This window comes from Emiliania huxleyi, assembly GCF_000372725.1.
Source record: "Emiliania huxleyi CCMP1516 chromosome Unknown EMIHUscaffold_206, whole genome shotgun sequence".
Classification (NCBI taxonomy): Eukaryota; Haptophyta; order Isochrysidales; family Noelaerhabdaceae; genus Emiliania; species Emiliania huxleyi.
The window spans coordinates 58,221-83,808 of NW_005200543.1; the positions used below are offsets into that span (position 1 = coordinate 58,221).

Genomic DNA, 25,588 nt, shown 5'->3' on the forward strand with positions numbered 1-25,588 from the left:
CTAATTAATGACCAATGAATGAGTAGACATCTCGCCCTAAGAATTAAGAATCAATGAGCGCCACGCCAGCGCGCCGTCCGTGTAGCCCTCGAGCGGCTGCCGCTCGATCTCAAACGCGACGAGCGCCTCGTTGAGCCTCGCCTAATTAATTCTCCATCAATCACTTACCTGACAGCCCGTTGAGCCTCGCCTAATTCACGTCTCGCTGAGCCGCGCCTCGGCCGCCTTGTGCTGCCCCTGCAAAAAGTGGCGCCGGGCGATGCGGCGGAGGAGCGGCCCGCGCTGCGCGCGCACGGCGCCGCCTCCGCCCTGCGCCGCGGCGGCCTCGGCGTCGACGATATTGAGCGCGGCGGTGTGCAGCTCCTCCGACTCGACGAGCGAGAAGTTGTCGAGCGCGCGGTCGCCGAGCAGAGTCAGGTAGTGGACCGCCTTCTCCTGCGCGTGCGGCGACGGGCCCGCGCGCCGCCAGTGGTGCACCAGCGCCTCGAGGTGCGTCTCGCCCACCCCGCGCGCGGTGGCGGCGGCGGCGGCGGCGGCGGCCTGCGTCGCGCGCGCGCCGCCGCGGCGCGGCTCCTCCGCGGCCTCCTCCTCGCGCCGCTCGCGCTCCGCGGCGGCCATCGCCGCCAGCCGCTGCTCCTCAAAGTAGAGCGCGGCCGCGTAGTGCAGCCGCTCCTTGAGCTCCTCGGCGGTCAGGTCGTACGCCACCTCCTGCAGGTACCGGTGCTTGAAGCGGTAGTCGCCGCCGCCCGCCGCGCCGCCTCCCGACGACCCGTTGACGTCGTCGGCGCCGGCCGCCGCCGCCGGCCGCCGCTTCGGCGTGTTGGGCTCGGCGATCGCGCGGCGCGGCGCGAGGGTGGAGCGCGCGCCGCGGCCGGCGCCGCCCCTCGCGTCGCGGCCGGCGCCCGACATGCGGCGCAGCATGTCCGCCTCGGAGGACGTCAGCGTCTCGAGCGTCGGCTCGATCGCGTCGGCCGGGATGCCGATGGCCGCGCCGGCGGCGCCGTTGCCGTCGATGTCTGAGCGCGAGAGCATCCGCTTGACGGCCTCCACGGAGAACTCGGAGCCGCAGACCGCCGCAACCTTGAGCAGCAGCAGCGAGGCGGGCGGGAGCCGGTCGAAGCGCGAGGTGATGAGGGCCTCGACCGAGGGCGGGAAGTCGATGAGGTCGAGCGAAACCTTGAGCTCGCACCGGCCGTCGACGATCTGCACGAGCCCCTCGTCGCGCATCGCGAGGGCGAACTCCATCGCAAAGAGCGGGTTGCCGGCGGACCGGTCCATGATCTCGCGCGCCACCGCGGTGGGCAGCGAGTCGACGCCCAGCGTGCGCTGCAGCAGCTCCTCCACCTAACCCGCACGACAGCGACTCACCGGTGCGGGACGGGGCACGAGGGCGCTGCGGCTGCGGGCCCGTCGACCTCGTGCGCGCGCAAGCCGGACAGCTCGGAGCGCCTCGCGGCGGCGAGCAGCGCGGTGCCCTCGGGCGGCAGCTTGGGCTCTGCGCCTGCGGGACATGCCGTGGTGGACGTGTCACGCACATGCGTGGACAGCGGGCGCCACACCCCGGCCGGCGGTTCTGAGGTCTGTGCCGGGCCGCATCGAGACGAGGAGGAGGAGGGGGGAGAGCTCCTTGCGCACGGCCTCGAGCAGCTTCCACGAGGACGAGTCCATCCAGTGCACGTCCTTTACTCAACCAAGGAGTCACTGAAATCGAGGGAGTGGACTCGGTGACCCCGCCCCTCCAGTGCCACTCCTCAAAGACGAGGATGGTCCTGCCGCCCGCGAGCTTGGCGCGCAGCACGCGCACCATCAGCCGGATCGCCTGCATCCATGAAGGACTCCGGTCGTGAGTAGTAGCGGACGGACTAGCACCGCGCGCGCCATGCGGCCGGGCCGCCTCGAGCAGCCGCGTCTCGCCGGTGAGGTGTGAACAAGGAAGTGTCTAGGAAGTGTCTAGGAAGTGTCCGCCTCGAGCAGCCGCGTCTCGCCGGTGAGGTGCTTGGTCACCTGTGGGGCAGGCCAGGGGACGGGTGGGGACCCGGCGGCTCCGGGACTCGCCTCGCTTGCCAGGTGGCCACCTCGTTGTCCGGCAGGCTCAGCGGCAGCACCGGGCTCAGCAGCGGCGCCAGCTCGAGCACCCTCGCCGAGCAGAGCAGCTCCTCGTCCGCCTGCGGCCGCGGGGCAGGGACATGGGGGGGGGGGAGCACGTGAGCAGGCCAGGGGCATGCGAGGGGTGTGTGAGGGGACGGGGCAGAGGGACGGGTGGGGACGTGTCAACGACGTGACCGCCTGCGGCCGGATCGCCACGAGCCCCTCGAGCGCGCGGCTGCCGACGCAGCCGAGGGCGTGGAGCGGCAGCGTGAACGCGAGCGTGGTCGCCGCCGCGTCGCGCCACCGCTGCCGCGGCGAGCGCCACTCGGGCACCGCCGGCAGGTCCTCGGCCGCGGGCGGGTCGGCCGGCGGAGGCACGAGCGAGACGCGCCGGGTCGAGGAGCTGGAGCTGGACCTACGCGGCGAGCCCAGGGCGCGTCTGGGGCGTGTCCTGGAAGGGCCGGCCTGTGTCGCGGCGCGGAGAGCGGCACGTGGGCCGCGAGCTCACGACGCCGAGCATCGGAGGCCCCTCCCCCACGGCGCTGCCCGCCGCGCTCCTCGCGACCGGAGGCGACGGCTCGCTCCACTCCGCGAAGCCCGAGAAGGCGGTCATGGCGCTGCGCAGCCGGCCCGCCAGAGCAGAGCTCCGCAGGTGCGCGCCGGCGGTGCCCGAGCCGGCGGCGGAGCTGACCAGGTTCGGAAACGTCCCCGAGCGGCCGCACGTGCGCCGGTTGCCCGCCGCCCCCGCCGCCGCGCCCGCGGCGCCGCCCGGCGCGCCGTCCGTCGACGAGGCCAGCGACTCGAAGGTGGCCGACGACTCGAGCGGCGGCGGCGCCGCCGCCGACGGCAGCGGGTGGTACCCCTTTGGGGACCCCGACCAGGCCGCCGCCCCCACGAGGCTGGCGAGCGACGCGGCGCCGGCAGCCCTGGCCTTTGCCCTGCGCGCGGGCGAGTCGTCTGACGGCGCCGCCTGCTCGAGGACGGCGCCGCTGTGCGGGCTGGCGGGGGCGGCGGCTGGCTCGGCGGCGGGGACGACGGCGGCGGCGGCGCTGGCGGCGCTGGCGGCGCTGGCGGCGGTGGTGGCGGTGGTGGCGGTGGTGGCGGTGGTGGCGGCGGCGGCGGCGGCGGCGGCGGCGGCGGCGGCGCTGGCGGCGGCGGCGCCCGACGCGCCCTCAGGTACCGACAGGGCGGCCAAGCCGGAGCGGTACTCCGCCGGAGCGAGCGGACTCCGCCCGACGGCGGGTGGGGGCGGCTGCGGCTGCGGCCGGGCGGGCGGCGGGCGCTGAGGCCGCACGCCCGGCGAGGGCGGCACGCTTCCCTGGGCAGCGGAGTATGTCGAGGCCGCCTGCTGCCTGCGCTCGGCGGCGGCGGCGGCGCGCGGGGCGGCGGCGGTGTTGCGGCCGTCCTTCCTCGCCTCGGCCTCCTTTGAGCGGTGCGCGTGCTCCGTCGCGCGCAGCGCGAGCGTGCGCAGCGCGTCGTCGGTGAACAGGCGGTCGAAGATGGCGCGCCAGAGGAAGAATGGGGCGGTCGACTCGATCGGGCGGGAAGAGTTGAGCAGCAAGCCGACCTGAAGAGGCGAGGGGAGATGTCTCGGACGTGTCATGGGCGTGCACTGGACGTGTACTGGACATGCGGCGTCGACGGAGGAGACTAGGGGTGAAGGAGTGCTCGAGTTGTGAGTCGCGGGTTGTGCCCTGCCTCGAGCGGAGCAGAGCAGGCACGTGGCTCGGAGCGCTAGGAAGTGTCGGGGAAGTGTCGAGGAAGTGTCGAGGAAGTGTCGGGGAAGTGTCGAGGAAGTGTCGAGGAAGTGTCGGGGAAGTGTCGGGGAAGTGTCGGGGAAGTGTCGGGCACACCTGGCTCGGAGCCCCGCCCGACGCCTGGGCGTGCAGTGCGCGAAGCACCGACACCATGTGAGTCTTTCCCATGCCCGACTCGCCCACCAGGACGTGCGCCTATGGGACACGCCTCGCACACGTCGTGGACGTGTCCTGAACATGGCCGGCTCGCCAACCAGGGCGTGCACCGTGCACGCGCCCTCCTCGAGCGAGCGCAGCGCGTCACGCAGCGCGTCGATCTCCGCCTGCGGGTTCGGCGTCGGGTGGAGGACGGAAGGGTCGAACCGCCCCCGAGAGCCGGCCGAGGGGGCGCCGCTGAGCACCCCCCCCCCCCCCCCCTCCTCGCCCGGTGGTTCAAACCCGCCCGGTGGTGTCTAACTCGCCCCCGCCTGCCGGCCGAGCGTGCGCTCGACGACGCCGTCGCTGCCCGAGTCCGCCAGCCGCGGCGACTTGGCGCCGCCGAGCTGCTCCTTGGCCGACACGGCCGCGGGGCCGGTCGGCCGCTTGCGCGTGTCGGGCGAGAGCGCGGCCATCGACGCCTTTGCACGACAGGAGGCGGGTGGGGTACGGACGCGTGAGCGAGTGTCTGGCCGAGCGCGCGGCGGTCGACCGCCTTTTGGATCTTCATCGACGCCGAGATGCCGCGCCGCGGCCCGCCGGGCGTCGGCAGGCGCGGCGCGAAGATTGTGACGGGCTCGACGCGGCCCTTGACGGAGATCGGCTCCAGCGTCTTGTCGACCTCGCACGCGCACGCGTGGAGCTCGGCGCCCTGCTGCGTCGCCCGGTCGACGAGGACGGGAATGGAGTACTTTGAGGCGGCCTGGGCATATGCGCGAGGGGCGCGTCACGCACGCGTCGAGGGCGTGTCCGCGAGGCCGAGGAGGGGCAGGGCTAGCGTCAGGGCTAGGGGGAGAGTCAGGGCTCGAGTCAGGGTTCGAGTCAGGGTCAGGGCTAGCGGCAGGGCTAGGGTCAGGGTTAGGGGGCAGCAGGATGTGCCGGCGGCCTGCATCAGCCTCGCAGCGAGGTTGACGTGCGACCCGTTGAGCGTGTACTCGCGCCGCAGCGGCGAGCCGGCCTAATCTCGTGCAATCTCGCGTCACCTCGTGCAATCTCGTGTGCTCGCGCCGCAGCGGACGAGCGCGCCTCGCAGCAGAAGACCTTGCCCGTCGTGATCCCGATCGCGCAGCCGAGCGGCGCGACGCCGTCGCCCGCGTCGCCGCCCGGCACGTGGGCGAGCGCCTGATCTCGGGCCATCTCGGGTCACCTCGGGCCATCTCGGGTCACCTCGGGCCATCTCGGGTCATCTCGGGTCATCTCGGGCCATCTCGGGCCATCTCGGGCCATCTCGGGCCATCTCGGGCCATCTCGGGCCATCTCGGGCCATCTCGGGCCACCTCGGGCCATCTCGGGTCACCTCGGGTCATCTCGGGCAGCCTCGGTGTCGCCGCCCGGCACGCACGCGCCCGAGAAGCAGCTATCTCCCCACATCTCCCCACATCTCCCCACATCTCCCCACATCTCCGCAGATCTCCGCAGATCCTCGCAGATCTCCCCAGATCTCCGCAGATCTCCCCAGATCTCCCGCGCGCCTCGGCGATCTCGAGCGACGCGATGACCGCGCGCGCCTCGTCGTCCTCGTGTGCGCGACCGGGCAGCCCGAAGGCGACGAGGAAGCGCGTGCCTAGGAAGTGTCTAGGGAGTGTCTAGGAGGTGCCCAGGAAGTGTCTAGGAAGTGCCCTTGTCGAGGAGCCGCGTGCCCTTGTCGTCGGTCAGCACGCGCGTGAGGGTGCCGCCGTGCCGGCAAACCTTCTCCTGCACGATGTTCACCGCGGCGTGGCAGCGCGCCATGTCGTCTATCTCGCACGCCTGACGTGCCCAAACGTCAGCGCCCCTGACTGGCGCTTGAGCTCCTCTTGACGAGCGCAAACCCTGCTTCTCTCGCACGCCTGCCGGCCCAGCCCGATCACCTTGAGAAAGACCGACACCAGCTTCCGGTGCTCCGAGACGTAGAGGCCGTCCAGCTGCCCCGCCTACACACCGCACGCCTCGGACATGTCGTGGACGTGCCGCGGGGAGGGCGCGGAGGCCGTCCAGCTGCCCCGCCTCGACGCGCTCGACGATCAGGTCCGGCACGTACGCCTGCAGCTCACTCGCCGTCAGTGAAGAGCTCGCTCCTCCGTACTCAAGGAATGGGGCGCGCACGCCTGCAGCGCCGGCCGCATGTCTGGCCGCAAGCACGGGACGACGACATGCTTGAGCAAGTGCGGCGGCTCGAGCTCCGCCTGTGGGGCGGCTCCCAGAGGAGTCCCGGACATGTCCTGGACACTGCTGGAGCAGCTGCGGCGGCTCAATCTCCTCGAGGCCGAGCACCGACCCGCTGCTGCCGCCGAGGCTGAGGCCGCCCTCCCCCCCGCCGAGCGGGTCCGCCAGCGCCTACGCGCGACGCGCCAGAGGACACGTCCGTGGACATGTCTCGGAAAGGTCGCGGCGACGCCACAGCGTCGAGTCGCGTGCCATCGCGCCTCCTCGAGCTGAGTCTAGGAGGTGTCTAGGAGGTGTCTGGGAGGTGTCTAGGAGGTGTCTAGGAGGTGTGCCATCGCGCCTCCTCGAGCTGAGTCTAGGAAGTGTCTAGGAGGTGTCTGGGAGGTGTCTAGGAGGTGTCTAGGAGGTGTGCCATCGCGCCTCCTCGAGCTGAGTCTAGGAGGTGTCTAGGAGGTGTCTGGGAGGTGTCTAGGAGGTGTCTAGGAGGTGTGCCATCGCGCCTCCTCGAGCTGAGTCTAGGAGGTGTCTGGGAGGTGTCTGGGAGGTGTCTAGGAGGTGTCTAGGAAGTGTGCCATCGCGCCTCCTCGAGCTGAGTCTAGGAGGTGTCTGGGAGGTGTCTGGGAGGTGTCTAGGAGGTGTCTAGGAAGTGTGCCATCGCGCCTCCTCGAGCTGAGTCTAGGAGGTGTCTGGGAGGTGTCTAGGAGGTGTCTAGGAGGTGTCTAGGAAGTGTGCCATCGCGCCTCCTCTAGCTGAGTCATCACGTCCTGCCGGTGGTGCGGCCCGGCGCGGCGGCCGCTGTGCACGCGGCTGCTGCTCCCGCCGCCGTCGCGCGGCTCGGCGGCAGACGAGCCCCCGAGCCCTCCCGAGGTGAGCTGCCGCCACGACGAACCGTGTGCCAGCGGCGCCGCGGACCTCGCCTCCCCCGCCGGTGTTGCGCGCGTGGAGCTCGTCGTCTCGCGCGCGGAGGAGGGAGCCGTCGCGAGCGCCATCGCCGCCAAACGGCGCACGTCGGAGCCGCTGCCCGGCGTGCCGCTCCGCGAGCCGGGCCGCAACTTCAAATCGAGAGACTCGCCGGCCGCCTCGGCCGCGCCGGCCGCTTCCGACGACCCGCGCCGCTGCCTCGGCGTTCCGCCGCGCGGCGCGGTGGCGGCGCGAGACGCGGGGGCGGCGCCGTGCTCCGGCTGCGCCTCGGTTGCGGGCAGCGTTCCGTCGCCGCAGAGCGCCATCGCCGCCATGCGCCGCACTTCGGACCCGCTGCCCGCCTTGCTCGCCGCGGACAGCTGCGCGCGCGGCGTCGCGCCCGACCGCACGCCGCTGTCGGGAGCGGCGCTGCCCCCGCCACGGCCCAACTCGGGCGCTGCTGCTGCGTGCGGCTCGGGCGGCAGCCCCGACGGAAGGCGCTGCGCCTGCAGAGCAACGACCAGTCCTCGGACTCTTCCTCCACGGGCGGCAGGCCCGACGGAAGGCGGCGCTGCTGCGCCTGCGGCAGCCGCGCCGCGCCCCTCCGGCTCCCATCCGACGCGCAGAGCCACTCGTCGCCGACGTCGCGCGGAGGCACAATCTTGTCGAGCCGAAAGTGGCCCTCGCCTGCAGTGCAAACCCACACTCATCGAAGTGCAGACCCCCCCCTCCTGGCCGAGCCCGGAAGGTTCCCTCGCCCTTCTCGCCGACCAGCTCGCCGCGCAGGCGGCAGCCGCAAGGCCCAGCCTCGCCGCCGTCTGGATCCTCCTCCGCATCCGCCGGATCGCCGGCCGACGAGCGCCCCGAGCGGCGGTCCGACGCGTCGCAAGACACCGCGGCGGACGGCGGCGCGGCGGGCGCGGCTTCCTGATGGAAGAAAGTGTTTAGCGAGCCGCGCCGCCGAAACAAAGCGGCATGCCGACGGAAGCCGCTGCTCGCCTCCGAGCCCACTCCGCCGTTGCCGGAGCCCTCGCCCAGCGGGTCGCGGACTTCGTCCGCCGCAGCCGGCGCGGGGTCGGGCGGGTGGAGCGGCGAAGGTGTGAGCGGCGCGGCGGCGGCGAGCAAGGCGAGTGCACGGTCAGAGATGACGAGTTGTCCCGAGGTGGCGAGGTCGGTGGCGACCGCCATCTGCTCGATCGGCTCCCCGGCGATGAAGTACTCCCACTTGCCCGCGTGCCCACCCACGCAGAAGGCGGACAGGTCGCCCGCGCCGATGCCCATGTGCAGCGTCAGCGTGACACCCGGCACCGGCGAAAAGTTGTTTTCGCGCTCAAGCAGCTGCAGGCAGCACAGGCTCGCGCGCAGCACATGCGTCGAGAGCGGCTCGTGCGGAGGCGACGCCTCGTCAGGGCTGCCGCCGCCACCGCCGCCGCCACCGCCGCCGCCACCGCCGCCGCCGTTGCTGCCGCCGCCGCTGCCGCCGCCGCTCTCCCCGACACCCCTAGTGCCGGTGCGGCCGCCGCGCTCTCTCCAGACCACCTGTGGGGGAAACAGGCGGTCGGACTCGCAGTCCCGGCAGGGGCAGGCGCCGGCCGAGCGGTGGTGGGGTCGAGAGGCGGCGCGCGAGCACGCCTGCAGCGCGCCGCCCGCACTATCTCGCACACCTCTCGTCTACAGGCGGCGGATCACGGGCCTGCAGCGCGTCGCCCGCAAACTTGATCACATCGCCGCCGTGGTGCGAGACGCCTGCCGCGGGAGTGGGGGGGGAGGAGGAGCGCATCGGGACCGGCGCAGGCCGGGTAGCAGGCGACGGGCCGAGACGGCGCGCAGCGCGCGCGCAGCTGCAGCCTTTGCTCCGAGCGCGCACAGTCCCGCGCGTGCGGGAGCTGCGAGACGGCTGTGTCGGAGCGGGGCGAGCGGACCGTCAATCAAGCGCGTGAGGTAGGAGTTGATGTACTGATTGAGCTTCTCCGATCCCTTGTTCCCAAAGTCCTTTTGCAGCCGCTCGGAGAGGGCGGTGAAGCCGGAGACATCCACAAAGCCGACGGCGCCCTCAAAATCCTCTCGCTCCGGCGCCGACGGCGGCGCCGGGTGGCGGTCCGCGGCGTGCCGCAGGACGAGCTCGGCCGGCGCGTACGAGGCCAAAACCTGTATCGCGGTTATGGAGCCCGGCGAAGGGCCTTGCTCCCCGCTCGCCATGATCGGTCGCTTGCGACTTCGCGGTGTTTCTTTGTTTTCGCGACACTTTTTTCTCCTTTTATATATCAAATGAACTCGGGGGCACAGGACGCGGTACAAACGGGGTACACCAAAAGGCACAGGCTGCCTGCACGACGTTCACTCGAACGCCATGCACATGGCGCGGAGCAGCATCGGGTTGGTGTCGAACCCGAGCGGGTCCTCCTCCCAGTCCCGGTGCCCACCCTCCGCGACGCCAGGCCGCGCAGGGGCGCGGCCAATGCCGCAGCCTCCCCGCTGCCCGTTTCGGGCTCCTCCTCCTTCGCCGCCTCAGCCACCTCTGCCGCCGCCTCCGCCGCCGCGCGAGCCGCCGCCGCGCGAGCCGCCGCGCGAGCCGCCGCCGCGCGAACCGAATCGCGAGCCAAGATCTTGAACTCCCTCTCGCGAGCCGCCGCGCAGACTTCCGCCCAGGAGCGCACGTCCCGGCAGCAGCGCACGTCCCGGACATCGCCACCATCCCGGCCGCGACGCGCCTCGATGTCCTCATACGCCCGCACTGTCGCCATCGCCGACGCCAGCAGCCGAATCGCTGCCCCATCGAGGAGGCAGGGTTCGTCGTATCCGGCGGGCCAGATTGTGGCGTATCCGCGGGCGCATATCACGCCGCAAGGCCCGACACTCAAAGGGTCAGGAGGCCGGTAGGCATGGATGAAGGCCGCTGATGAAGATGATGAAGCCGTTGTCGCGCTGCAGGCGGGGCGGAGAGTGTCGGAAAAAGAAGTGACCCTGTCCGTTGTGCCAGCGCAGCCTGGCGCAGACGCCAGGCCGCGCAGGGGCGCGGCCAATGCCGCAGCCTCCCCGCTGCCCGTTTCGGGCTCCTCCTCCTCCATCTCCGCCTCCGCCGCTGCCTCTGCTGCTGCACGGCCCTCAGCAGCTGCCTGGCGCCTGTACTCCTCGAACACGGCCACCTCTCGCCGCACCGGGCACACCTGCCGGTAGGCCGCCGCCGCCGCAGCCCACTCCTCCTCATCCTCCCTCGCAGCGTCGATCGTCCCATCGCCGCTCGTCGGCAGCGCGGGCACCAAGGGGTCCAAACTGGACACCTCGGTCCCACCTCCGATTCCACCCTCTGCGGCCTGCGCATCACAGGCGCCGCTGTCCGCCTCTTGGGGGCGCGCGCCGCCGCGGCCCTCGCCGCCGGCCGCCGCCCCGCCGCCGTGCTCCTCGCTAGCGGAGCGCGTCCCATCTCCGCCGCGGGGGCCGCTAAGCCCGGCTGCGGCAATCGCATGCAATGCGGCATGCACGGCACCCTCGGCAGCGCCTGTACCGACGCCGCCGCCCGCGCGCTCGCCCGCAGCACCATCGCCGCCGGCCACCGCGCTGCTGCCCGCCTCGAGCGGCGCCGAGACGCTGCCGACATCCTGGGCCAGCAGCTGCGGCACCACCTTATCTGAGATGGGCGCAGAAACTTGCGCCCGCTCGAGGAGGGCCGCGATATCCTCGTCGGGAGCGATGGTCGGCCGCGAGGCCGCCACCTCCCTTGTCCGGCGTCCCTCCGAGCCCACCCGGCGCCCGAGCTCGACGAACGGAGATACGCACGGCTCACGGGAGGTGAACCCGCGTTTACAATATCCGCTTTTTTCATTTCTTGCTCTTCATTCACAAAAACAAGACATCTCTCTCTCTCTCTCTCTCAATTCAAAAACACATTTCCACCCGTCTCATCAACTTCGAAACCGCCTTTGAAAGGGGGCAAATGCGTCCGTCCCTGAGACGGTTGGGAAGGGGGTGCTTTCACTGCGCGTCGGCGCGCGGCGAGGGCGGGTCTAGCCCTTGCACTAGTCTGGATCAGAATCAAAATGGGACAGCGAGCCTTGAACGTGAGACAGGGCGTGAGACGAGACCGGACATCTTTTCGCCTCACGCGGGTGCATTCCATCCGACCCAACACTGTGCACGGCATCTTTTCGTGCTACGTCCAACGTTGCAAGTTTCACGCCGGGAACGCGGAACCCGCAACGCAACCACCCGCAACCGCGAAGTCCTAGTACCTAGCGCCAGTCCCGTGCCCAGTGTTGTGCGAGGGAGTTTTGTTGTAAAATCCTGTACCTAGATCGAGAACGGACCCTCGCGACGGACCACGCCTGGATCGAAGATTCCGTGATCCTGATGGCCCGATCCTTCGTGCTTCGAGTGGACCACACGAAGACTAACACACGTGCCGGACGTGTTTTGCGAGGGCCCGGCCGAGGCGTTGTCCATTGAACAGCATCTTCTCCCAATACCCAAACCCGGCGAGCAGGCCAAAGCCCACGGCCCCGGTTATCCCCACGGCGCCGCGGTCCGAGCCTGCGGCTCATCGATGTACGATGACGCTACAGCCGTAGCAGCGTGAGCGTGACCGCTCACAGAGCTGCCTCACGCCTCATCTGGCCACAAGGAAACCACGCACCGCGACAGCGGACAGGCCCCGCTCGCGTGTGGGTTGCAACCCAAATTGTGGGGCGGTTTCAAGCGCGCGGCGCCGCCGCCCTGCACAAGGTCACCGCCGCCGCATCTCGACGACAACGACGCGCGCCACGCGCAGCAGCAGCGTCGACACGAAGCCCGCCGCGTCGGCGTGCGCGAAAAAGGCCTCGGCGCCGTCGTCGGGCCGCCGCTCGAGTCCCACGAGGATGCGCGTCTGGGGCGCCGCGAGCGCGCGCAGCATCGTGAGCAGAAGGAAAGTGTCGCCGAACATGGGGGCGAAGATGCAGTCGCACGCGATGATGAGGCCCGGAGGCTCGCCGCCGAGGTGCCGCTGCACGAGCTGCTGCGCCGACCCTTCCTCCCACTCGAGGGTCACGCCTGCGGCGGCAGCGGAGGGAAGCACGCATGGGAAGAGCGCGCTCGCGCGCGCTCCCACGCGCGCATGTTTGGCGTGCGAGGCATGCGTGGCATGCGTGACATGCGTGACATGCGTGGATTGGACGGCGGTGCACCGTGCGCCGCCGCGAGCTGCGGGTGCGACCGGCAGCCCTCCTCGGCGAGCTCGGCGACCACTCCTCTGTCGGTCAGCAGCACCGGCGACGCTCCGAGCAGTGCACACGCCAGCCCGGGCAGCCCGAGCCCACAGCCGAGCTCGACGACGCTCGTCCCACGGAGCGTGGCACGCCACGCCGGGCTCGCGAGCAGCAGCTCCGTCACGTGCACCGCCGAGTCCCAGATGAGCGTGCCGGTCCACGAGCCGTCGGCCCAGAGAGCCGAAGTGGGCTCGACCACCTCGTTGTCGCACAGCGCCATCGGATCGGCCAGATGTGCCATGAATGCTGGCACGCGCAGCTCGCACCACTCGTCGTCGCGGTCGGCGAGGCGCACACCGATGACGGCCACGTCCCGCAGCACGCCGATCACGTCCGGATCGATGCAGCCCTTGGCCACGTCCTTCTGGTTGAGCCGCATGAAGAGACTCTCGAACTCGTCAGGCTGGACCATGTGCAGAGACAGCCACGCGCTCGCGTATCTCTGCTGCTTGGTGAGCATGCGGTAGACTGGGGAGCCATCAACGTAAGGTGCGGCGGCCGTGGCTGCAGCCAGAGCCTCCGGCATGGTGCTCGTTGACGCCGCCGCCGCATGATGAGCGCATGCAACACCAGGGCGCTCGCGCACGCGACCAGCGCGCCCGTGGGGCATTTTGGCGCCCGGTGCCAACCAAGAACGCCTCGTTGGAACATGGACACAAGTATACTCCGCGAAATCGAAAGTGCAGCGAAAAGGTTACGGCCCTCGTCCGCCTCGGTGGCGGAGGTCGTCGCGTTTGCGCCGCTCTTCTATTCGTTGAGCACTTGAGCACTGGATAGGGTCGATTCCGCGTGGTACGGGACCCCTCGATCGTCTCGCCCTCCCTCACTGGTACGTTCATTGGGGGGGGTCATAACAAACACGGTACAGGATCGAGGTGCACGCTGCCGAAGCAGTGTCGTCCCCCCTCTCCCCGACGGCGATGGCGGTGTGACCGATCGAGCTACAAGAGGAGCTTGTTCAGCATGAGCAGGGTGAGCCGAGCAGTTCTCACTTCCTCAATGGGTGAGCTTCAGTCCTCAGGCAAACCTACCCCCTCACCTTCGGCTCGTGTGGATTCGAACCACCGCCGTGGCGCGCACCATCATGATCGCCCCGGTGGCCGTGGCCCTTCTGGCCCCGCCAGAGGATCCTCGCCACCTCTCCGGCGCCCTTGCGAGCGCGGCCCACACGCTGCCCGGCGCGCCCTCGCAGACCGCGTCCCAGTCCATGACTGGGAAGCTGTCCACTCCTGTGTGGCATGGGCTGCCCGAGGTCTCGCCAGCCAGCCTGCGTGTCGACCATGCCGCCAGTCTGGAGCGGCTCATCCTCAGCGGGTTGCGGTCCCCCGGGTACGCCTGCCACACCCGGCCTCGCTCTCCGCGCTCGGGAACCTGGTAGAACACCCTCGTTCCCCTCTGATCATGGAGCCCTCCGCTGTATTCCTCCACCAGCTGCTGCAGGTCCCTCGGCTGCGTGGCGAGGTACGCATTGGCGATGGTGTCCGCATAGTGATTGCCGTACACCCCCCGGTGCGCTCGGACCCACATGAATTCCACTCGCTCCACGGCGCGGTCGTTGCAGAGTTCAACAATCCGCTCGAGCAGCTGCCGCCGGTGCATTGTTCGCAGAGCCCGCAGTGACCGCGCCCTTCTCGCCGCCTCTATCATGACGAGGGTACTGCTGGAGTCCACCAGAACAAGAGCCCTTACCTTGGCATCCCGCCTGCGGGCGCGGCGCACCGTCCTGGCCAGGTACGCATACACCGTGTGTGGGGCGCGGGGCCTGCACTGTGGCACCCGACGGAAGCGCGCCCCCGTGAACATCCGCCCCACGGAAGCCCGTCCCTGTCGCGTATATCCCAAACGCAACTCGGGCAGGCTCCTCCCTTGTTGCCGGTTGCAGACTCCCATCGGTGAAGGCCACGTCGGTGTACCGGATCCTCGCGTGCCTTTGCAGGGCAAGGTCCATCATGTAGGCCGTGGTGTCGGATCGCATCCCCCTCGCCTCCCCCCATTTCATGCGAATGGGCGGGAGGGGGACCAGGTCCTCGGGCGGCGGCCGCATGGCAATCCCCTCGCACTCCGCCGCCCATTCGTAGAGGCCCGCGAGCATCTCCGCGTCCCCGCCCTCGCCGACCCCGGTCAGGGGCGGGATCCGGTACGCCGGCATTCGCAGGATGTCCCGTCCGACGCGCCCGTATCACTACAGTAACACTCGTTTATCAAAAGCGTTACCTTCTGCACGTGATCTACCGTACGCCTGCAGATCCGAATTCCGATCGTCTGCACCAGCAAAAGGCCACACACCCCGTACTTTATAATTTCAAATAACGCGTAAACTGAAAGGTGGGGAACGCGAAATCTGTTCTATAATCTATTGTAGAATCTGATGGCAACACGCGTGGACAAGAGCGGACGCCGAGTACGGAGTTGCGAGTTCCGTACACCAGCAGGGCTGGTGGGCAGCACCAAGCACAGCGTCCAGCTCCAGGTCGATGGTTGTCGTCGCCGCGACCGGAGCTCCGGTCTCGCCAACTGCAACTCGCCTGTGGTGCCTGCCTGCCTTCTCGCAAGACACGAACGTGAGACCCCAGCGCAAGCCCTCTCAGGCCGATGGAGCACGTGTAATCCGCAGCAGATATGCATGCGACGGCAGCTCGTCGAAATCTCGCGGCAGGCGTAAGCACGTGTCGGCGGTGGCGGCGAGCCCGTGTGACGCGAGGGCCTTGTCGAGGCACGCGCGGCACTCCGTCTGGCCGTCTGGCCCGAGGCTGTAACTCACGCGGTCATTGTAGAGCCAGACCTCGCCTGAGGGAGAGGGTGAGGGTGAGGGTGAAGGTGAGGCGAGAGTTGAGAGGTGAGATTTGAGCGGTGGGGCGAGATGTGGGTTGTGGGAGGGAGGGTGAGGGTGAGGGTGAGGGTTGGCGTCGGATCTCGCCATCTGGCGCGAGCAGCGTCGCAAACGTCTCCACGAGCGCGGGGATGCACGCCAGCACATAGACCACCTAAGTAAGTGAGTAGGTTGGTGAGCCTCTCGCATCTCGGCGAGCGCAGGGATGCTCGGTAAGCCATCTAAGTAAGTATGAGTAAGTAGGTAAGTGGATGGCTATTGGATGGCTATATACATAAGTAAGTAGTGATCAAGTTAGTAAGTGTACACACATATAGTGAGCGCAGCCCACCTGCGAGGCGATAATGACGTCAAAGGCGCGGCACCCGCCGAGCCGGCCCTCCGCTTGCGCCTGCTGCGAGGGTCTCGCGCCCCAAGCCAGGTGCGCCGCCTCCACTCGTGCGTGGCTTGGCGCGTGGCGGGCAGCGTTGTCCGTGCACAGTGCGACCTCAGGCACGTCGCCATCTGTGATCACAACATGGCTCGCGGTCTGAGCAGCGATGAGGCCAACCAAGCCGCAGCCCGCCCCCAGCTCCAGTACCGTCCGCCCTACAAGGCGGTCCAAGTTGAGCGCCACGGTCGCAGGCATGACCATCGACCAGAGGATGTCGCACCCGCCCTCCCTCCAGCCGGTCACGGCCTGGTGCAGGCGGTGGCTCCCGGTCTCAAACTCAAACTCGGCCTCCTCGTAGTCGCCAGGAAGGGCAAATAGTGGCGGAACGTACTCGTCCTTGCCCACCTCGTATGAGGATGGCTGGAGGCCCACAAGAGGCGCGGGATCATCGGCCATTAGTGATATTTCGGGCCGCCAAGCGAGTTGTCGGGGTCCCTCCTTCCTCTCGTGTCTCGCAACGTGCTCCGCTCGAGTGGCTCTGTCTAAGAGTAAGTAGGAGTATGGTTCTTGCACTTGTGCAAGATTGGGCGTCTTCTGCCGCAGTCCCTTTGATGGGAGGCCCCAGGGTGGGGGCCACCTCGAACCCCCAGCCAGGGATTCGAGCGGAGGGTGCCCCGGCCGGATTCATCTATCCGTCGGGCCCCGGAACCTATTTTAGAACTGATCACTTTGCGCAGCAACCGTCGGCCGCCGCTTTTTAGCTGGACGGCAGTGCGCTGCGCCGTCGCTCTGTCTGTCGTGCACGCTCTCGTGCTTCGTTGTGACACGGGGAGTAGATAGAGTCGAGAGGTAGCCCTCGACGAGACGACCGGCGCTGCGATGCCAGACCTCGCCGCCGCCGAGCTCAGCATTCCGGCCGAGCAGCACCCCGATCCCGCAAGGCCACTGGTGATACCCGTCGACTCAACAGTGGTAGGCTCTACCCGGCGCTTCATTCCGTGGTCTGCGGTGGGCAATCCGGCCCTCCTCAATCTGCCCCCTCCTCTCCAGGGATGCAACCGTCGTGGGTCCAGATTCCGCAGTGGGTCGCCATCAGTGCACTTCTCCCGTTCTGTGAGCCCGAGCCCGCTGTGGCCACCTACTTTGACAGACTCAGCGTCTTGCGGCTGGCCGTATTGGCCGCGGCTTGGCGCCGCATCCTCGGTGCCTTGTCCGACCTCGGCGTGTTCGGCACGGTGCACGTGGATGAGGATACGTTCCGTACGGTGTGCGTACATGTTTGATTGAGGTCTGTAGAGCTCTAGAGCTCTAAAGGGTGATGGGTGTGGATGCTGGGTAAATCGGAGGACGCGACCCACCTCACCACAGACGGTCCCGCGCCTCGCCGCCAAGACGGCTACACGACCGCGGCTCGTGTGCGTGTAGCCGTCTTTGTCCGGAGTGAAAAGTCCAACGCGCTCGTCGGTGACGGTGTCCCTCAAACTGCGCCGCGCTCGGCGAACCTCGACAGCGCTTTCGGTGGCATGCAGCTCTTTGCGACAGAAGCCTGGAGAGCAGCTCCTCTGCTGCTCACACACTCTGCACAGTTGACACAGCCTACTGTGCGGCTGCCACAGCTGTGACAGCGATGGGCTCGCCCTCACTGGCCCTCAGTCACTTGTGCTGCGGCTTGTGTGAGCGACACTGCTCGGCGACTGCCGGCACACTGTGAGACCATGGGTGTGAGGTCAAACCACGCTACCAGCGCTTGGTCACATCGGCCCCGAGGTCAGATCCATCTACTCTGTTGATGACAAGACTTGTCTACCGGCTGGAGCCGAGCAGGAGGGCCCGGCGCACAACCCCCTGGTCAACTGACAACTCACCCTCCACCACACTCCGCGTAAAGACTAAAGTAAACTCTCTTTGCCGGGTGACTACTTCCTCGCGCGCGCGCGCGCGCGCACACACACACACACACACACACACACACACACACACACACACACACACACACACACACAACACACACACACACACACACACACACACACACACACAACGCACACACACAAGCACGAACACGAGCACATTGAAAACACACACACTGGACGTCCTCACTCGCCTCTCCTGGATGTGTGTGAGCGCCACTCATGTAATTCATGAGCCGCGCATGAGCGCCCTCCTCGCGGGGCCAGCCAGCCGCTGCTTCTCGCCCGCGCGGCCCTCGCGGCTGTGCGCGCGCGGCGGCGGCTCCGACGCGCGGCGAGCCGTCTCGCTCAGGTTGGAGTGCTTGCTGCGCGCGGATGCGTGCTTGCCGCCGCCGCCGCCGCCGGCTCCCTTTGCCGGCGGCCGCGGCGCTTGGGGCGGGGGCTTGGGAGGGCGTGGCGGCGGAGAGGGCGGAGGCAGCGGCGGCGTAGGCGGGCGCGGCGGGGAGGGCGGCGGCGGCGGCGGCAGCGGCGGGAGGGGGTGGCAGAGGAAGCAGCTGGTGGCGAAGGTGACGGGCGGCACCCCGACGAGCTTGAGCAAGGAGTCCGCCACGCACTCGCCCGACACCTGCAGCATCGGCGTCGCGCCCGTCGACGGCTCGAGCGGCGCGCCCTCGCGGCCGTAGCCGTACCCGGCGAGCCACGCGTCGCGGATCTCCTACAGCCGAAGCGCGGCCGGGCTGAAGCCGAGAGACGGGCGCGCAGCGCGCGGCGCCGCGCCGCGCCTGCGGGTAGTCGTGGTGGGACGGGTACGAGACCTCCGAGATGAGCCAGCCTACGGGACGGGCCCGGGACGCGTCCGACGCGGGCTCGGACGCCTCGGCCGCCTCGGGTGGCGAGGGCTGCCGCGGCGCGGGTGGCCGTAGAAGAAGTCGAGCCGCAGCCAGTCGGCGCCGAAGACGGAGGCGAGCAGAGACGCCTGCTGCGACAGCTGCGGCTCGAGCTTCTTGAGGAGGCGGGGGACGGAGTAGTTTTTGCAGGCCGCCATCGAGTCCGCGCAGTTGGGCGCCGGGATGCAGCGCGCGCCAGGCCACGGCTGCGCGCCCTCGGCCGGGGACGCCTCCGACCCGCGCCGGCGCGAGGGCGGGAGCAGCACGTCGAAGCAGCCGTCGCCCTTCGGCTTGGGGATCGCCATCACGCGCACGTGCGTCGGCTCGCCCTTTTGCACCAGCACGTTGAGCTCGGCGATCCCGTGCGGCCACGCGGCTGAGGCGGGCGCGTCGTCCGTGTACAGCCGCTGCACGAGCACTCCTCGGTGCTCGTACCTGCCCGCAGCCACACTCCCCGCTCAAGAGACGCTCGTCACGGGCTGCAGGGAGCACGGCGGCGGTGCGCGCACCACTGGCCCCACGAGGAGAGGCGCGCGAAGAGCCACTTCTCCACCTCGTCAGCGACGCGCTCGCCTGGTGGACACGCGTCCGACGCGTCACGCTCGCGCCCGGCCCCTCGCATGCAGGCGGCTCCCTGTCTCGCCAGTCCAGTTGCCGGCGCTCCACTTTGAGGGCGTCATCAGGAGCACGCCCCAGTTGGTGCCGTCGGAGGCGGGCTTGACCACGAACGCGCGCGTCGGGCCGAGGCGGTGGCGGCGCAGCGCCTGCGTCCGCCGAGGTCCCCAGATTCGGGCCGAGAGATTGGGGTCGGGCCAGGGGCCGGCGGCACGGCGCCTCGATCAGCCGGTCGCGCGAATAGCCCTGCCACTCGCCCATCGGGCCCGCGGCGAAGGCGCCGTACAGCACGGGCACGACGGGCAGGGCGAGGCGGCGCAGCAGCGAGTGGGTGAGCAGCTTGTTCTCGAGCACGCCAAACGTGCGGCGCGAGCGGTACACGTCCATCATCAGCCTAGCGGCCAGGGCCGGGGAGGCTTCGGGGCGGAGAGACGAGGAGAGAGGGGGGGGCTGCCCCGCCATCTCCGTCCGCCTCAGCCGCAGCGCGTGCGACGCCTCGCGCGAACTGGGCGGCGGGGCAGCGAGCACGCCGCCTAGAGAAGGCTCTCGGAGACGTGAAATCGGCGAGGACGGAGCGTCGGCGGCGCAGCGAGCGCGCCATCCGACGAGTCGCCGTCCACAGAGCCGCCTCTCTCCACGCCGCCTCCCGGCACGCCACCCGCCCCGCCACCACCACCCGCGTCGCCGCCAGCCTGTCCGGCCAAAGTCCCTCGCGCCGCCTCCTCCGGCTCGACCTTCAAGCCACGGCTCGCCTCTTTTCGGTCCGCGCCCCTCTCCTCGCGCACCAGACCGTCCGGCGTGAGCGGGCCGTCGCCGAGGGCGGAGTCGCCGCCGCCGCCGCCCCACGCGTCGCCGCCGCGCCACGCGTCGCCGTCCGCCCGCCTGCGGCGGTGCCGCTCGAGCCGCGCTGCGACGGAGAAGTGCGACGACAGTACAAACGGCGCCCGGCCGCGCCCGTGCTGGCCGGCGCGCGCGGCGGCGAGGGCGGCGGCGGAGGGAGAGGGCGGCGGCGGCGGCGGCGGCGGGCGGGACCCGAGCCCGCGCGGCCGCTCCATCGCGTCGTCGCCAAAGGCGTAGTAGCGGCCACCGCCGTACGAGTCACGCTCGAGGGCCTCCTCGACGTCGCCGCCGCCGCCGCGCCCGTCGTAGTATGCGGAGTCGTCGCCGCCGCGCGAGTAGTAGTAGGACGACTCCTCCGCCGCCTGCTCGTCCAGCCCCGACCACTTTGAGAACCGCCTCCAGTTGCCGCCCGGGTATCGGCCGTCGTAGGCGACGCTCAGGTTGGCGAGCGTGTGGCCGCACGCGCTGAGTGCCGTGGAGTGAGGTGCGCCCGGCGGCGCGACCGTCTCCAGGACTCGCCGCATCGTCATCGCCGTCTGGAGGAGCGAGAGCATCGCACACGCACGACGAAAATGGTCGTCATCCAGGTTGGAGATGTTTGGGTGGAGGGGACCCCGTGCGAGCCAGACTGAAGAAGTGGAGAGACGCCGTCGTAAACTGTCATGTCGGTAGCCGCTCTGCACCGCTCGCTGCTGGCGCGCGGTTGATCGCGGCGCCGACCCCCGGCGGCGCCATCTCGCGCGGCGAGAGACGGCGCTGCATCGCCATCGGCGCCAAAACAAACGGGAGGTCACGGCGCGGCCGCGGCAGCAAAAACATCGACGTTCGCTTCTGCTTCTGCGTCTCGTCTTGTCGCAGTCGCACACGCGCGCGATCCGCGTCGCTCCGCGAGGACACGAAGGCCGGGGTTCGAACTGGCAGCATAAGAGCGCCGGTTGGAACGCCGGCCGATCGTGCCATGGAGTGACGCACGTCTTGTACGCTCTGGAAAATCAGCTCGTGATATATGACTGGTTTTGTCCGCGGGAGCGAGGGCACTGCGGAGGCGGGCGGCGGCGGCGGAGGCGGCTGCAGCAGCACACGGGCTGGCGGCGGCGCGCGGAAGGTGGCGGTGGCGCGCGGACGGCGGCGGCGGCGCGGCGGCACTGCTCCTCTCGCGAGTGGCGGTGGACATGCTCCCACGTTGCCGACGCAGCGCCGGAGTGGCCGTCGCTGCTCGCCGCGACCACGACGGCTACTCTATGATACTCCGGGCCGACCCGTCCTACCCGACCCCGGTGGCACTCTTCCGTCTCGCTCACGCTGAGAAAAATTCGGACACCGCGTGCAGCAGAGTCGCCGACGAGTCGGTCCGCGTGACTCCTCGTGTCCTGTACCGTTCTCACACATCCATACACTCACTTTGGCCTCACTGAAGCGATGCCTGAATCCTGAATCCTCAGATTTTAGATTAGGACGCTGCACACCCTCTGGCCTATGCGCTTGAAGAGGGAGGGTGGGCGTAGACGCGGTGGCGTCCAAGCCCGGTGTTGCCGCCAAGAAGTGTTGCCGCGCGCACGCGACGGGTCTTACGCTTACGTTTGCTCACAGGGGGGGACTGAGGTTCGACGCATCATGCTCTGTGTATAGTTGCCATGCCCACGCTGGACGCCGAAGCCTCCAGCAACACCCTTGATCGCCGCCCGACCCAGTCGCACCGTTTACAGTGGGCCCACTGTAGCTAGCGGCGACCAAACTCGATATTGCACAGGCGACGACCCACTGGTCGCACTCGAGATTGCGAGCCCGTCGGCGCTCGCCCTCCAAATCCGTCTCTAGGGTACCGAGGCTCCACCCCCCCCCTTGGCGCCTTGTGTTTTCGTGCGAAGACAGCGAGATCTCGGCCCGCCGTCCTCCGCTCGCGCCGGCCACCCATGCGCTCGCGGGGCTCCCCGACGGGGCGGGCCTCGTGCTGATGGACCCAGCCGAGGTGCCCGACCAGTCGGAGTGGCGCCGACGCGCTGCGCGCGCCCACCAGCCTTGCCGCACGCGACGAACGCCCCCATGCGCCCCACCCCCGAGGGGTCCGACGGCACACCGGCAAAGATCTTCGTGTCGCCGATGCAGGGCAGGTCCCCAATCACGCCCTGGTAAATGTACAAGTCCGTCCTCGTAGTGCTGTGCTCGCAGTGAAACTCGTGCTCCACCGCGCCGCGCCCCAGCTTATTTTTCGTAGGCACCGGAACGCCAAAAAATCTAGCATGTCTTCGAGGGAAAAGTAATCCGAGCAAACCCGCGGCCGCAATGAATTAAAATAGGCGGTTTTCGAGGGGCTGGAGATTCTGGGTATCTGCTCACCACGCTCCACGGATCTCTCATATATTACTAGGAGGTGCCAAAACCCCGGCCAGGAGACACACCCGGGTGGGAGCCGACTGGTCGGGCGGCGAGCCGACTCACCTGCCGGATTTGCCGCTGGCCCGCCGGGCTGCAGGAGGGCCGCGAGAGGGCGCGGGGGGGCCTAGGGAGCCTCGGGGGCCTCGGGAGGGCCGCAACGCATGCCGTGGGCACCGCCCGCGGCATCCGGATGCAGGGACTCTCCGAATTCTGACCGCGGTATGTGATAGCAGCCGTCACACCAACGCTGTGAGCGTCTCACCACCTGAGCGAGCAGGGCAATCGCCCCTTGGGCTGCGGCAACGCACACCGCCGACCATTCCGAACATCTGCCTGAACATCTGCCGGCGACGCGTCCTCTTCTGATAGAATGCCATAGCACTCGGCGTTGTGACGGTCTCGCGCACAACCACACACCAGTGACAAAAGCGGGCCATCAGGGTCAGCGAGAGTGGAGGGTTTCGAGTCGAAGTCGGATTGGCGTGCCGATTCGGCATTGTTGGCACACGCAATGACATTTTTTTCAGCAACATTGCCTCATGATATGACTCGCGCTCTCTCACTCTCTATCGGCACCCGCACACAGAGAGAGACATCTCGGGGGCGCATGGGACACGAAAGACACAAAACGGCTGGGGCCACACGGCAGCACATCACACACCCATGGCGCGCCACGCGTAGCGCGCTGGGGGAGCGGGCGGCACAGCGCCGGGGCAGCGCCGAATCCGGTACCGCCTTGATGCGCCCGAGCCGAGCGGGAGAAAGCGAGTGCAGAACCACGCCTCGGGCGGTGAAACCCGGCCGCACCGCCGCGGCGACGGCACGGCCGGCACGGCGGGCTCGCCGCGCGAAGCGAGGCGCCGGCGGGCGGCGGCGGCGGCGGAGCCGCGGCGCCGACGCCGAAAAAAAGTCCGCACACGCCTTGGGTCGACGGCCGACCAGCCACGAAGAGCGACACCTACTACGGTGCCTCGGGCGGTAAAAAACACGGCCGCGCCGCCGCCACGACGGCACGCCCGGCACGACGGGCTCGCCGCGCGAAGCGAGGCGCCGGCGGGCGGCGGCGGCGGCGGAGCCGCGGCGCCGACGCCGAAAAAAAGTCCGCACACGCCTTGGGTCGGCGGCCGACCAGCCACGAAAAGCGACACCTACTACGGTGCCTCGGGCGGTAAAAAACACGGCCGCGCCGCCGCCACGACGGCACGCCCGGCACGACGGGCTCGCCGCGCGAAGCGAGGCGCCGGCGGGCGGCGGCGGCGGCGGAGCCGCGGCGCCGACGCCGAAAAAAAGTCCGCACACGCCTTGGGTCGGCGGCCGACCAGCCACGAAAAGCGACACCTACTACGGTGCCTCGGGCGGTAAAAAACACGGCCGCGCCGCCGCCACGACGGCACGCCCGGCACGACGGGCTCGCCGCGCGAAGCGAGGCGCCGGCGGGCGGCGGCGGCGGCGGAGCCGCGGCGCCGACGCCGAAAAAAAGTCCGCACACGCCTTGGGTCGGCGGCCGACCAGCCACGAAAAGCGACACCTACTACGGTGCCTCGGGCGGTAAAAAACACGGCCGCGCCGCCGCCACGACGGCACGCCCGGCACGACGGGCTCGCCGCGCGCAGCGAGGCGCCGGCGGGCGGCGGCGGCGGCGGAGCCGCGGCGCCGACGCCGAAAAAAAGTCCGCACACGCCTTGGGTCGGCGGCCGACCAGCCACGAAGAGCGACACCTACTACGGTGCCTCGGGCGGTAAAAAACACGGCCGCGCCGCCGCCGCGACGGCACGCCCGGCACGGTGGGCTCGCCGCGCGAAGCGAGGCGCCGGCGGGCGGCGGCGGCGGCGGAGCCGCGGCGCCGACGCCTAAAAAAAGTCCGCACACGCCTTGGGTCGGCGGCCGACCAGCCACGCGGAACTACGTGCCTCGCGCGAAGGGGGGCACCGGCGGCGGGTTGCCGGAGGACGCCACAGCCGGCGCCTAAACACACAGGGATGGTGGTGGTGGCGACGGCGTTGGCGACGGCGTGAGGGTGGCCGGAGGCAAGGTCGGTGGAGGGGCAGGCGGCGGTGGCGTGGGTAGAGGAGGCGGGGTCGGTGGAGGGGCGGGTAGTGGTGGCGCGCCGTGCACGCGCGGAGGCGAGGGCGGTGGCACAGGGCCGTTGGAAGCAGCCTTTAGCAGCGACACGCCTAAATGGCGGCTACACGCGTGACAACGGCATATATTGTGCGCGCGCGCAATGCGCATCCTCGAGGAATATGCCGTTGATGTTGGTCAACGTCCCGAGCCGCTGCCATGGCGTCCGCCGGAGAGACGAAGTATCCGGTGGGTCAGACCCACCGGTATCTCGTAGCCCCCCCACAGTGGGGAGAGCCAACCTCTCCGGCAGACGCTGGGCCGCAGCCTTCAAAGCGCACTTGGAAGAAAAAGAATTTTAGCAACCAGCACAATCCTCCTACACTAGTCCTGCCACACCAACCCGCGATGAACGCGATCTGCGGCCGCCTCCAGCGCGAGCGAGGCCCACGCGACAGGTTTCCCACCGACAGCAACAAAGCGGGTTTGCGTCTTTGCCCACGAATCTTTCGCCTCGCGAATCTCCGACTCCGAGCACAAGATCACGCCTCTGGCCCCATTTTTTGCGGTCATCACCTCCGCGTCCGAGCCGACAGTAATGAGGTAGCAGTACATGGCGCAGCGCCGAGAGAACAGCGTGGGGTCAATCTTGCCATCAAGTGTCGCATCTTTTTGGGTCTCATCGTTCCGCTCCTTGCGCGCGCGATCGGTCCACAGCCGCATCGGTGAATACACCCGCGACCCGGACTCGACATACGCCTCCATGTCCCGCACGATGACGAGGGCTGCCGCTGAGCCCCTCGTAATTGACGGGATTTTGACGGGGAGCGTCAAAATGGGTGGAGCGGACTTTTGGACGCCCTCTTGCACGCGGCCGGTGGCGGCCACAGTCAGCTTGTGCGGCACCTGGGTCTCGTGCCCGACCCACACCATCACCTGCTTCGTGTAGTTGTAGCCCGACATCAACCTCGTGGCCGTGCTTGGAGCTGGAGAGCAGATTGGCGACCATGTGTAAATATGTAAATATGTGGTGGATCCCAACCTCTCGGGCGTCGGCCCGCTCGTCAGGGCCAGGCCACCCGGTCAGTCGGCCGCGACAGAGTTCAACGCGCGCGCGACAGAGTCCAGAGTTCAAGCCAAAATTGAAGTCGACCGGTAAAAGCTACCCCCCCCCTGTCCTTTATAGACGTTTTGCCGTCAGCCACACCTTGTGGCGAACGGTGTCTCACCCACGGGCGAGATGGCGGCCTTCCTCGGCATCTCGCGCACTTCGCCCGGCTGGAAGTACGTCATCACCGAGGGTCCGCGCAAGGGGCACATCGGCACCACCACGGTGCTCCTACCTCCGACCTCACCCCGACGGACATCGAG

At 69.1% G+C, this 25,588-nt stretch overlaps 5 protein-coding genes across 5 annotated transcripts; all 5 read right to left on the minus strand.

Annotated features, from left to right (window-relative positions):
* Nucleotides 1–36: 36 nt before the first annotated feature.
* Nucleotides 37–2,701, minus strand: EMIHUDRAFT_234588 (hypothetical protein; the record flags this gene model as incomplete). The annotated part of the gene is made up of 7 exons (XM_005781135.1): nt 37–136; nt 938–1,344; nt 1,416–1,501; nt 1,678–1,819; nt 2,076–2,165; nt 2,284–2,503; nt 2,580–2,701. The coding sequence occupies 7 exons, from the start codon at nt 2,699–2,701 to the stop codon at nt 37–39; spliced, it is 1,167 nt and encodes a 388-aa protein (XP_005781192.1).
* A 1,596-nt stretch (nt 2,702–4,297) lies between these two features.
* Nucleotides 4,298–9,284, minus strand: EMIHUDRAFT_234589 (hypothetical protein; the record flags this gene model as incomplete). The annotated part of the gene is made up of 14 exons (XM_005781136.1): nt 4,298–4,462; nt 4,615–4,743; nt 4,954–4,998; nt 5,730–5,789; nt 5,852–5,953; nt 6,033–6,127; nt 6,248–6,356; nt 6,989–7,217; nt 7,437–7,591; nt 7,630–7,772; nt 8,069–8,468; nt 8,585–8,624; nt 8,750–8,831; nt 9,008–9,284. 14 exons carry the CDS (start codon nt 9,282–9,284, stop codon nt 4,298–4,300), a joined length of 2,031 nt encoding a protein of 676 aa, XP_005781193.1.
* Nucleotides 9,285–9,422: 138 nt separating this feature from the next.
* Nucleotides 9,423–11,692, minus strand: EMIHUDRAFT_234590 (hypothetical protein; the record flags this gene model as incomplete). Its single annotated transcript, XM_005781137.1, has 7 exons — nt 9,423–9,509; nt 9,674–10,399; nt 10,568–10,802; nt 11,315–11,366; nt 11,390–11,472; nt 11,549–11,612; nt 11,686–11,692. The coding sequence occupies 7 exons, from the start codon at nt 11,690–11,692 to the stop codon at nt 9,423–9,425; spliced, it is 1,254 nt and encodes a 417-aa protein (XP_005781194.1).
* Nucleotides 11,693–14,618: 2,926 nt separating this feature from the next.
* EMIHUDRAFT_456924 (hypothetical protein) lies at nt 14,619–15,984 on the minus strand (the record flags this gene model as incomplete). The annotated part of the gene is made up of 3 exons (XM_005781138.1): nt 14,619–15,107; nt 15,238–15,309; nt 15,487–15,984. 3 exons carry the CDS (start codon nt 15,982–15,984, stop codon nt 14,910–14,912), a joined length of 768 nt encoding a protein of 255 aa, XP_005781195.1. The 3' UTR covers nt 14,619–14,909.
* Nucleotides 15,985–17,413: 1,429 nt separating this feature from the next.
* EMIHUDRAFT_468664 (hypothetical protein) lies at nt 17,414–20,334 on the minus strand (the record flags this gene model as incomplete). The annotated part of the gene is made up of 6 exons (XM_005781139.1): nt 17,414–18,153; nt 18,254–18,270; nt 18,312–18,760; nt 18,835–18,898; nt 19,048–19,473; nt 19,611–20,334. 6 exons carry the CDS (start codon nt 20,332–20,334, stop codon nt 17,668–17,670), a joined length of 2,166 nt encoding a protein of 721 aa, XP_005781196.1. The 3' UTR covers nt 17,414–17,667.
* Between the last annotated feature and the right edge of the window lie 5,254 nt (nt 20,335–25,588).